At 49.7% G+C, this 12,088-nt stretch overlaps 1 protein-coding gene across 2 annotated transcripts in view; it reads left to right on the top strand.

Moving 5' to 3' along the window:
• Positions 1–10,140, top strand: part of Specc1l (sperm antigen with calponin homology and coiled-coil domains 1 like) — a 104,418-nt gene extending 94,278 nt beyond the window's left edge. For both annotated transcript variants that reach the window (XM_075979984.1, XM_075979983.1), the window contains exons 14-16: positions 5,368–5,484; positions 6,143–6,202; positions 7,611–10,140. In XM_075979984.1, coding sequence (XP_075836099.1) covers positions 5,368–5,484; positions 6,143–6,202; positions 7,611–7,700 — 267 coding nt within the window. In that variant the 3' untranslated portion in view covers positions 7,701–10,140. The remainder of the gene's footprint in view (positions 1–5,367; positions 5,485–6,142; positions 6,203–7,610) is intronic.
• Positions 10,141–12,088: the final 1,948 nt, after the last annotated feature.

Below are 12,088 nucleotides of genomic sequence, written 5' to 3'. Positions count from 1 at the left end.
GGGAAGTGACACCTCCAGCCAGTAACCCTTTCTTAACCTGCAGTGTAGAGGTACCTCTGGGATGAGCCCTGCAAGATTGGGATTTGCCTGAGCACCAAAGGTTGCTTTGTAAAACCTAGAAATTCCATTGTAGATCTTGTGAACTAAACGCCTTGTAGAAAGAGTGGCTGAAAGTCTGGCACTATTACTGTTACAGGCTATGGCCTTTGTGCTGTGCTCACCTCTTAATTGGCCATTGCTCACTGGAACGTCAGAGTTTTCATGTCCTCTTAGCCTCTGAGCAACACTACTGCATTGGTTACTCTCTTCTTGGCCTTTGGTTTCCACTCACTTTCGTGGTGCTGGGGATTACGCCCGGGGCCTCACGCAATGATAGGAACATTCCTCCCACTGAGCTGCACCACAGCCCTTATCTTCTGAACACCGCCTTCCTTCGCGTGCTAGTTCCTCTCCCACTCTTTGTTCCTCTTCATGCCCCATTAAAGGTTCTTTTCTTCAGCATGGCCACTGCTCTGGGGAGTTCCGAGACCTCCTTTCTCCATCTGCTCCTCTGCACCATCCCTGGGTAACTGGGACAGTGGTAGTCCTACATTTTCTCCTTTGCTCAGTTCTCTCATGACTCCTGCACCCATATCGGTGCTACTAGGCCCCTCTGTCTGTTTACAAAATAGCCTTAAGTTACTGCATCTAAATTGTACCTCCGGTGTGCTCAAACCCTGTTTCCAGTGAGTTCTACTTCTACGAAGGTCACTACAGGTGTTTGGCTCTGGGGAAGCCAAGGGTTATCCTTGGTACAACATGCACTTCCCCTTCGTGCCTCTAACTTGTCACCAAAAGCATTTGCTTTAGCTCTCAGTTACCTCTGTACCCTGTCTCCCTTCCCTCCCACCACAGACCTCTGCAGTCAGCAGTGCCCCCACACACAGACGCAGCCCCAGCCCCCCAACTCCCATTGGCTCTTCTGATTCCCTTTTGATTCCTGTGTAGCCACACTTCCCCCGTGGCCTTCTTTTGGCCCTGGACTGTGTCTGTCCACACGTGGGCTTGTTTTATTTGTCAGCCATCCCTGAGTGCCAAGGCCTCTGGTGAGAATCCATCAGATGGGCAAATGGTCCTCAGAAAGAAGAACTGTGCCCCGTACCCTCCCCTTCCTGTCATCTACCCAGGTTCAAGTCCCCTCATCCAGGCGATCCCAGGTGCCGGCTTACACATAAGCCTTTATTTAGACACAGACTTGAGGTTGTCACTGTCCTCTCAGGGACTCTGGGCCCTTCACTCATTACTTGTTTCGTCCCTTGAGAATTTCATACAGTGTGTTTTGATCATCCCCCCCCCACCACTCCTTCCAGACCCACTCCCCAATTCCCTACCCATCCACCTGTGTCTTTTTTTTCTCCTTGTTCTATGGTGACCTCATAAAGCCTTATTTAAGAGCTGCAGAAACATCCACTTAGACGGCCATGCCAGTCTTGCTGTTTTGAAACAAATGATGATAGATTGGGTGTCTTAGTGTCTGCCTTCTTCACAGTGAATAGGCAACTCGAGGACTCTTCAGGTGTCTCCTAGAGACATAGCAATTCATCATGTTGGGCTGACATTTCTGTATCTGCTTTACTGAAGCCAGGGACAGCTGCTATCAGTTATTTGTCCAGGAAGTGTGAGACCTGGCCCTCCGCCATCCGCAAACTTCACACAGTAGTATTGATTTGGGTTTTCCTGAGTCACAAAATGGTTCAGTTTTTACTAGTTGCCAGTCAAACCAAAGGGTGGCATTTTATTTGGCCATTGTGGGCAGGTAAAGTGACCGAGATTGTGTAGAGCAGCATCCCCAGGATGGCCCATCTGTCTTTGCTGTTGGCCTCCGAGGGGATGTTTAGCTTTGTACTTGTAGAGATAAAACATCAGGCTGCACCTGCTACACTGTGCAGTACAGACTGAGAGAAACAGTAAGAAACAGCTGGTTCTGGTCGCAGCAGACTTGGTGAGGGGCCCAGGATTTCCCACCTCTCCCGGCAGCCTCGGACCTACTCATAGTTCAATTTTGGGGACAGGTGGTCGTCTCTGCAGGGTGGGGCCCTTGGGCCTTCACTGGGTGACGAAAGGAAAAGCTGTTTCTCTGGTGACTTGGTGTGACTTTTTATTAGTCAGTGTGTTTCTTCTCCAGTCTGTTTACCAGTTCTGACATTGTATCGCTGGACTGTAATAAGCAGTGGTGGAGAGCTTCACACGTGGGCAGGGGTTTCCTCTCTGACTTTTTAGCACCGAGCTCTTTTTTGCCTTTGCAAGCCAGCCTGGTGTTTGCAGACCTTTGTAAATTCATCTGACATTATTTTATTAGTAGCAAGACTTTCCGCCCTGACCATTAACAAGAGTTAAACATCTGGAGTGGCTGAGGCAGGAGACCTGCTGTCTCAGCTTGCAGGCTTCTCCCCTCTGTCCAGGGAGCACTCCTGTGTCCAGGCCTGGCATCCTTCCCTACTGAGTGTTTTAGGAGTAGGTCTGGGCAGAGGCTAAGCTGGTACTTAGGGTTCCTTTGGGTTCAGTGCTTAATGGCCTCACAGCCCTTAGTCACCACCTCACTTCTAAACAGCACACTTCCAGCCACCAGGGGGGTGGGCACTCAAGACTCAGCCAAGCATATCTAGATTTGGGCATTATTTTGATCTGAAATGTTAGCACAGAGTATCAAACAAACACCTCTCCCCTGGAAGCCCAGGATCCTTGCCTGGTCAAGCCCGGAGCTGCATCCTGCCTCTGTTTGGAGAGGAGGAGCAGGGGAAGGAGACCCAGGGACAGCAGCAGCAGCTTCTCCCACAGCAGGGTGGGGCTTGTCTGGAGGAAACGGGCCTTAGCCAGGCAGCTGAGGTGCAGGAGCCTCTGCTGCGAGGCGCAGTGACGTTAGGCACGTCCACAACCCTGTGAGAACTGCCTCTGTCTCCGGGAGCAAAAGGGGGCACCGACACAGGAAGAAGGGGTTTGTCTTTTTCCAGCAGTGAATGACCTCGACTGATACTGCCACAGAACTCTGTGTGTCACTAAAAAACTTCCTGCCCTGTTGTCTGCACAAAGCCTAGGCCTTAGCTTCTACATCAGTCACTTAGATGCGAGCCCGAGAAGGATGATGGAAAGGTTTTTCTTTTTTCTTTTTAATTTAGTACCATTAGTGGCCTTTTCTCTTTGGCATTCTGTAAACAAGAGACCTTTCATGTTTATTTTATACTGGACCTTGGATGCCATGTCATTCATCAGTCTTAACCCATTCAGTTCTCCCATGTGCTTCATTCTTGTCTCTTTCCTGTGCCAGTCTGGACTTCTTTGTAAATGCAGCGCTGTCCTCTGAGCATAGGATCTTTACGCAGATACCACACAAGCTGCCCGCCAGTGAGAACTAACTCTGCAAGCCACTGCCCTCTGTTTAAGACTGGCCCAGAATGAGCTTTCCAGTGGTAGAGCACTAGCCTAGCATTTGTGGGAACCCCCAGCCCACCACTGCAAAAGTGACAGCGACCAAGTACTCCAGCTAAGCAAGACTTTAGATGCTTCCTGTGAAGTGTTTGAGACAAAGTCTCAGTCCCTGTCATCTCTACTGCTGCAGAGAACCTTGGACACATGTTTCATCTCCCAGGTCCCTCAGATGGGGCTGGCTGCTTGTCTGCTTCCTAAGATTCAGATGAGAAAAGAGACAGTCAACTGCGCATGAGTATATTCTGGCACCTCGTGTACACTTACACCTGAGGGGGGGGGGTGTTGAAGTCAGATGGGAGAAGCAGGAAGCAGCAGGTGGTCAGGTTACCCACTGCTCTGAGAGCCACTGCACCCAGCAAGGTGTGCTTGGTGAAGGTGCTGTCAGAGGGCAGAGTTCTGTTGTGTGCACCGTCAGGAGCAAGAAGATGCACTTGGTGCTGAAGCTGATGGCCTCATGCTGCTCCGTGAAGGGACCGCCTAGATCAGGAGACACTAGCCAGCTTGGGCACAACTCCCAGCACAGAGAGCTTGGTCTCTACCGGTTTTAGGGTCATCGTTTTATAAAGAGGAGTGAAGATGGTGAAGTGCCTTGTCAGCCGGAAACCACAGCGCTGTGCAGCTTTGAACAGTATTGGCGTACGCTGCTGACCACCCATTCCTGGAGGATTCTCAAAGGCTGGGTGGTTTGTCTTACATAGTGGAGTGTTTCCCAGCCAGCCTGACTTGAAATAATCACATGGAAGCTATATAATTGCAATACTGTTTAGTCAATGGCTTAAGTGTATTTCTAGCTAGCTCTTATATCCTAAACTAACCCATCTCCATTAATCTGTGCATCACCATGAGGTCGTGGCCTACCAGTTTCTGTGGGCTCCAGCCAAGGCATCTGTCTCTGGTAGTAGCTACATGGCTTCTTTCTGACTCTGCCTACTCTGTATATATCTCTTCCAGCCTGGCTATATTCTGTTAAGCCATAGGCCAAAAGCATCTTCTTTATTAACCAATAAAAGCAACACATATACAAAAGGACAGTGGAATTGAACTTTAATGCAGTTGAAGATGGCATACTGAGATGTGAAATGAGGTGTTGGGGAGCTGTTCCTCACGTGTGTGCCAAAGCCTGGTGGATTTGGGGTGCTTTTCACCTTCAGTGCATGTGCCGGTCCCTGAGCAGAGCATGTCTTCTGAGATGTGCAGTGTCTGAAAGGGTGGGAATGTTGTTGGTATTAATATCCCTGTCACTTAAGTGAACCGGTGAGTTTATTGGAGTTCCTTAAGGAGTATGAGAGTTCCCTCCAGGAGCATGGCTTATTCAGCAGTAGCATCAAAAAGCCCCCTCCATTGTAGATTACTCATGAAAGCTAAGTCTCTGCAGCTCCCTACTCAATTTGCAGGCAGATAGGAGAGTCTCCTCAGTGTTACTGGTGTGTGTGACAGTCTCAATGACTATATATCCCAGGCTGGCTTTGAACTCACAATCTACCTGCATAGTAAGATTCCAGGTGTGATCCATTGTGTATCACAATGCCTAGCTTGAAAAATCTTTGAAATGCTTTAATAAGTAATGAGGAGCCTCATTGGTTGTCACTGGCATCTGGCAGTCAGTATTGTTACCATAGCAAGCCTTGGAGAGGCCTTTCCATGTGTAGAACAGCTTATAGATCATGTCTCTGGCCCACGCCTTACCAGGCAGGAATACCAATCTTCAGCTAGTAGGTAGGTGGGTTGCGAGATCATAAAACGCCTAGTGATGGTCACAGGGTAAGTACTGGGACACAGCCCACAGCACGCTCTGGTTCATCCAGAGTGAGGTCACGATGGGAGGCCTCGGTGTCCTCCTTACACAACACTCCTCAGAGAAGACCAGAGCTCACACCGCGTTTCTCTTCTCTCTTCCTTCAGAATATCGACATCACAAACTTCAGCAGCAGCTGGAACGATGGGCTGGCTTTCTGTGCACTGCTCCACACCTATCTCCCGGCCCACATACCCTATCAGGAACTCAACAGCCAAGATAAGGTGAGGCAAAGCTAGGGATGGTGCCTGGTTAGTGGGTCACTCTCTCCTGTCTTGCCACACAGCAGTCTGTCTGGGCTCGTTACCCTGGGATTGGCTGTTACCGCTCAGCCAGTCAGTCCTGGATCTACCCAGAGCTGCCCATGTAACATCATTCCTAGTGGGAGTAGTTGGTTCTTCCTGAGTGACAACTTTTAGGATCAAAGACTAAGAAGTTCAAGAGGAAGCTGACTGGCATGAGCAGCCAGGGCAGTGCCAGCTAGCCTGGGCTAACCCTCTGCTCAAAGCCTGTTCTATACCATGGGTCTCAGAAATGAGAAGGCAGCCATTCTTCTAGTCCAGGCTGTAGTTGCAGTATCCCACTCATAGGGTTCTGCAGCTCCCCCCACTTTACCTTACTGCAGCCTAAGCCCTGTAGAAAACCCTTGAAGTTCCCAAGGGGGAGAATAACCTTTGGGCAGGCATGTGCTTCAGCTTTTGGGACCTGTATCCGGTTAGCTGAGGCCCTTGTGCTAGAATGCAACTTTCTGAGTAAGGAAAGAATAAGTAGATAGAGCTGGAGCTGATGGAGAGGGGTTGTCAAGACCCATGAAGGGGTTACTGTCTGTCCTTCCTGATCTTCAGATGTCTATACACTGCACTGACATGATTTCTTTTGCAGAAAAGGAACTTCACCCTGGCTTTCCAGGCAGCTGAAAGTGTTGGAATCAAATCCACCCTGGTAAGCCCACAACTTACTGAGGAGTTGCTGGCAGTGCCTTCTGCCTAGGCGAAGTGGTCACAGGTGGGCTGGGCTCAGGGTGTGGAGTGCTCGTGGGAGCTCAGCTGTTGCACCAAATGCTTCTCTAAGGAAGCATTCAAGCTCGTGATCATGGTCCCAGCAGCTCTTGTGTGGGGCTATTCCTCATGGTTCTCTGTTCCTCAGCAGAATCTCTGGGTTCATGGGGGGAGCATTGCTGTTCACTGCACTCTGCACAGGGCTGTGTATCTTTTGCTGGTCTAGAGGCTGAGGGCCAGGAGCATCCTGAGTCCAGAAGACATTCTGTAGGTTGCACAGCCCTGCCCACAGTTCCTCACAGGCCCATAGGAAGGTGCTGAAAATTCTGCTCATGGTGCAGGACACCAGTGGTGGGAAATGACGTCCTTTCTTAGGCTTCTGCCCTGCTGACCCCAGCGGGGCTCTCACAGACAAAAACCTGACAGCAGCTCTTGCTGTCCTCCGCAAACAAGCCTGTTGCTTCCAGATGCAAAGAGATGCTTCACCAGCTAGAGGGACAGTGCCCAGATTTGCTCCCGTGACCCTGTGAGACAAGAACATTCTTAGGGCTCTAGGATACCTGCACGTTTGCAGGCCTGCCTCCTCAGCCCTGGGTACCCATTACCTTGACCTGCAGTGACTGTGTGGGCTTTGAAGAAGTATTTACATTCTTAGTAATACTATAACAGTGTTTGCCTGTAATGGCATCTTCTGAATTCATAGAAGCAGGCTTGCTTAGAGTAGCTTTTATTGAGCCGTGTAGGAAGAGATCAGGTACAGTAGGACATTTCACACCACATACAAAGTATTCTCATACATGAAAAGTGGCTAGGTGTTTGAGCCTAAAAAGGAATAGTTGTCAAGATTTATTCTCCAAGCCTTATTTCCTGAAGTCTTAAGTTGCTCAGGCTAGCCCTTCTCACCCCAGACACTCAGGGACACTTCTGGGTTCCTCGGCTGTGAAATAGCCCTCAGACTACTTGGCTCTGCTTTTTAGTTTGCAGCAGGCACTTGTGACAGGTGCTCAGGTCCACACCACAGGTCACTAGTACTCTGCAAAAGGAACTAAAAAAGAAAATCTTTGGTAACTTCTGACACACCGTGGTACTGTGACCCCAAAGGGAAGTAAGTATTTGAGGCCTTGGCAAGCCATGGCTGGAACCCTGGTGGTGCAGGAGTATGACTTGGAATGATCCTGATAGGAAGGCGTGTTCACAGGGGCTGTTGTGGAGGTAGAGCAGCTACTCAAGGCCTGTCCTCTGAAAGAGGGAATAAGCCTTAGACTAAAAGCTGTCTGTGTTTGTTGGGACTAGAAGCCCATGGGATGACCTGGGAAGGCAGATGAATCCTAACCGAGCCTCTTCTCTACCAGGACATCAATGAGATGGCGCGCACCGAGCGACCCGACTGGCAGAACGTAATGCTGTATGTCACGGCCATCTACAAGTACTTTGAAACCTGAGCACACAGGAGGAGCTGCTGCTACCAGCTACGGACCTCTGCAGTCATCAAGTGACAACACCATTAGCTAGAACCCCTAAAGCTTTCAGCGACTCTGGGCCTCTCTGCAGGGAGTGTGCTCAGCTCTAGGCCTCTGCATCGGAACTGGAACTGCAGACCAGGGCTCTTCCATATGGCCATCCTCGGGAGCAGGAAGCACAGCCCACAGCCATCTTACTTCCAGAGACCGTCAAGCTCCATCCGTGCCCTGAAGTGTAAACATCAGGAAGGCTTGTGCCTAGCTCATCTTAGGAATTAAATTGTGGGAACCAGGGGTTAGTGAAAGCTTTAGCCATTGCAATTCTTGACTGTCATCTCTGTGATTCCCAATGCTGGGACAAAGCTGGCCTTGGTCCCTTTGTGTGGGCCTGGGTTCTAGAAGTGTGTTAGAGTCATTATCCTTTCTGTGTGACAGGACTGTCCTAACCACCACAGTTTAATTTAGGAGTGTCAAAAACCCAGCACCCAGGCCCACAGCTAGCTGAGTCTGTACTGCCACCAAACAGACTTTGTCATTGTCAGAAAGAAGCAAGTGGCACATTCAGTGGGTACTTAGCTACTTGCTTCTGGCCCCAGGCAAAAGACTGGTCCAAGGAGTCCTAGTTAAAGTTGCTGTTTTATCATAAGCAATATTGGGAAAATAGCTCCTATTCTGTTAGTACCAAAGTTAGTTGTAGCATAGAAATAAAACACAAAATGTGGGTGTTAGCATGGTGAGAATGAGGATTCACGCAGTAGGGAAAGGAGGAGGCACGTTAGGGAGCCAGAGATTCAAGTCATTGATGGTTGCCCCTCCAGGGCAGGAGTTAAGACAGTGCCTTAGCCCTGCACCAGGACAGCTGCACCCACGCCTACATGAGTATCCTGCATGTTGGTGGGGACTCTGTGGTAGAGGTGGCTCCATGCTGTGCCTGGCATGTGGGGCCTACATCACGAGCCAAGGCCTTACTCAATTCTGTTGATTTCTGGCTGGAATTAAGCAGCCCCTTTTTGGGAATAGGAAGCCCTTATCTCATGTGCCTGACACAGAACTGTTGTTTGAAAAATGTCAAGACCTGTAACTTCCAGTATACACTTGTTTGCCACCTGCAAGACACCATGAGGAAGACCAACCATCAGTAGAAATGGGGTCACAGCCTCAATAACTAAATGGATGCTGGAAAGGTCTCCCAGGAGGCATGCCCAGTTCAGACATGCACTGAGTGAGGTTCTGTGTTCAAGTGTAATGCTTTATGCTGGGACTGTGGTGTGTCTGGAACCTAGAGAAGAGAGTAGTTATTAGGACATGGGCTGTGTCTAGGTGTTCATCAGACAGCCAGTCCTTCCCATCCACCCTGCCCAAATGTCCAAATCTGGCAGCTCGCTTTGCAGTTTTCTGGTGACAACCCCTATTGTTCTGGCTGTCCCAGTGCCTCTCTGGTCTTCCTTGGCCCAGTTCTGTTCTTGCTCTTGTTCTGCTGCTGACCACCTGTCAGGGTGACTGACTATCCATGAGAGAATTACTGTTTCCAGATGAGTCTCCACTGACATCTCTGAGCTTCCAGTGTCTGCTGTCACTTGTCTTCATTGAGGCCTGTCCACTGTGCACCAGGGTGTTGGACCTGAGGCCAGGCTTTATTTATTATGTCATGTTAAAGAGACTTTTCTGGGCTTGCGGTCCACCGCTTCTGTCCCTTGCTGACTAATATGAGCCTAGCCTCGTGCCAGAGTAGAAGTTGCCAGAGTTTTCTGAAAGTATCTGGAGTAAGTTGACTGCTGCTGAAGGGTATGTCCGTATAGAGATAATGTTGATCCAGAATCTGTGGTGCTGGTATAGGCCTGGAGCCAGTAGCAGGGATTGGATGCTAGATGGTGGACTAGGAGGACCCCCTCCCCCAGGCTGCCCATGTTTGTGTGAGGGGCCACAAGTCTTTTGCCTTCTGTAATAGGCCCCTAAAAGAGCACTGTTGGCCCTGTAAACAAGCTTGTAGATGGCCATGTGTATTTAAAAGTAGTATGTGGGAGTTGGTAGAGTGCCTGTCTACAATGCACGAGGCCCTGGGTCGATCCCTAACACCACGTGAACTGGGTGTGGTGGTGTATACCTGTAATTCCAATCCTTGGGAAGTGGAGGCAGGAAGATCAGGAGTCCAGGATTACTGTTGATGGCATGGTGGATTCAATGCCAGCCTTGGCATGGGAACCGGTCCCCCCAAAGAGTGATATTTGGAGGGTCCCTCATTCTGGGTGACTTCCTGGGAAGCTCCAAGATGTAAGCTTGCCCCTCTTCCCTAAAGCACAAATTCACTACAGAAGGACCAGTACCTTTCTACTTTCTCAGTCACAGGCCTCTGCTGATGAATGATACTTTGTCATTTTGTTCTAGTAAATACTCTTGAATGTATTAAATTGTTGTGCTTTGATTTCCTAGTTTGTTCTCCTTCTCTGCTACCCCTCTGATCTTACACAAGCTAGAGCTCTCAGCTCTGATGTGGAATTGGAGTAGAAGGCAAGGGTGTACCTGCCGTAGTACCCTGCCGTGTGGGCTCAGGCAGCTCTGGACAGAGGGTGGAGGAAATGGATGAGCCCAGAGGTTCTGGCCTGCCCAGAAGCCACATGGTATCCGTGGCCAATCTCGAGATCCCATCTTACGGCTAACGCGTCCCACAGTGGAGTCCCTGCATGAGTGAAGCCTCCAGCATAGCCCACACATTGGAACAGGATGTCCCAAATGTTTTTGTTTGCTTTTCTTTTCTTTTTATAAATGTTAGCTTCTTAGAGATGGATTTCAGGATATATAAAGCTATGTATGGGGTTAGGGTATTCTAGCTAGAGGCAGCTAGTTAGGCATTTTTTTTCCTGTGCATCTTTTTTGTTTGAGTGCTGGGGTTCAAACTGCAGGACCTCGCATGTGCTATAACAAATTCTATACCTCTGAGCTGTACTTCCGCTCCGAGTGTGGACCTTGTGTGCAGTGTTTTCAAATCCAGTGTGCTGATGTTGGCCGCTTTCTTTCCTCTTTGCACATGTCACATGCGGGAGAGATCTGTGGACTCAGCATCTGTACACAGGGCACCTATGTTGAACATCCTGCCTAGGCATGATAGTCTCCAGGATTTGGGGTCCCGTGGCGGCCAAGACTCCAGCTGGCCTGAGTTTGGATATGTCCTTAGAGTGCCCACAAGCCATGACCTCCAACATTTCAGGTGCCCAGGACAACCCACATGACCCTAACTCAAGCCTGGAGCAGAGGGCTCTGCTGAATTTTTGGAGCTGTCGTGGCAGGGACTGGACCAGGACTACTCCAGCTCTTCCTCACTCTGAACACTGGATTTGTGTTCTCAGGACATCAGGAACCTGTTGCAAGGCAAGAGGAGTGCTGACCTGCCTGTGGCACTTTCATCTGCCCCTGAGACGGCATCGGGCCCCTCCAAAGAAGGGTCTCCTCAGCCCTGCCGACTGCATGTTGTATGCTGACCCCGAGGGGCTCTTATGTAACCTAGTTTATCTGCCAAGAGTTCTCAGTGATAGTATCTTTTCTTCTTTATCATAGATAAGGGATTGCCAGTCCCAGCCAGTACCTTGATAATGGAGGTTTAGAGCTGTGAGGGGCAGCTCTATTGGAAAAGGAAAATAGGTTCCTAGGAAGAAAGGACTAACTAGAAAGCTTCCCAGACACCTGTATCTACAGCCTCTGGGAGCCAGGGCACCCAGCGGCCACCTCATGCCCCATTTTGACAGGGTTGGCACTTCCCCCAAAGTCTCAGAGGGGCTGCATTATTTGAAGTGGTTCCTCCAGCGGGAAGTGGTCAGATGTGAATGGTCTCAGTGTGTGGCCACTATGCTCTGTGTTGAGTGGTGAAGGTGGAGTCCCAGACTGCTGTGACTCCATTCTGGTGGAACTCTGACAGCAGCAGGTTGGACTCCCCAGGAGGCCAGGCAGGGATAGGAGAGGAAGCCACACTTCTTGGGGGTGAATTAGTATGTGGTTTACCAATGACTACCACCAGGCCCAAAGCCTGGGAGGACTGGTCTTTGTCACCAAAAGTGCCTAGAGGGTGTCTGCATTACCCTGAGTGTGAAAAGGAACCATCAGGGGGCTGGAGAGATGACTCAGCGGTTAAAAGCACTAACTGCTCTTCCAGAGGACCCGGGTTCAATTCCCAGCACTCACATGGCAGCTCACAACTGCCTGAAAAATCCAGTTCCAGAGCGATCTGACACCTTCACACCAATGCACATAAAATAAAAATTTAAAAAAAAAAAAAAGAAAAGGGACCATCAGGGTATCTGAAGTTTGGGAGCTGAGTCCTAGGAAGAGAACGAGATCTTGGAAAGACTACAAGCCAGCGTGCTCTTCATTTTTTATGT

This window comes from Microtus pennsylvanicus, chromosome 7 (genome assembly GCF_037038515.1).
Source record: "Microtus pennsylvanicus isolate mMicPen1 chromosome 7, mMicPen1.hap1, whole genome shotgun sequence".
NCBI classification, from domain to species: domain Eukaryota; kingdom Metazoa; phylum Chordata; class Mammalia; order Rodentia; family Cricetidae; genus Microtus; species Microtus pennsylvanicus.
The sequence above is the reverse complement of the archived record's forward strand: the minus strand, read 5'-3'. Positions and strand labels throughout refer to the sequence as shown.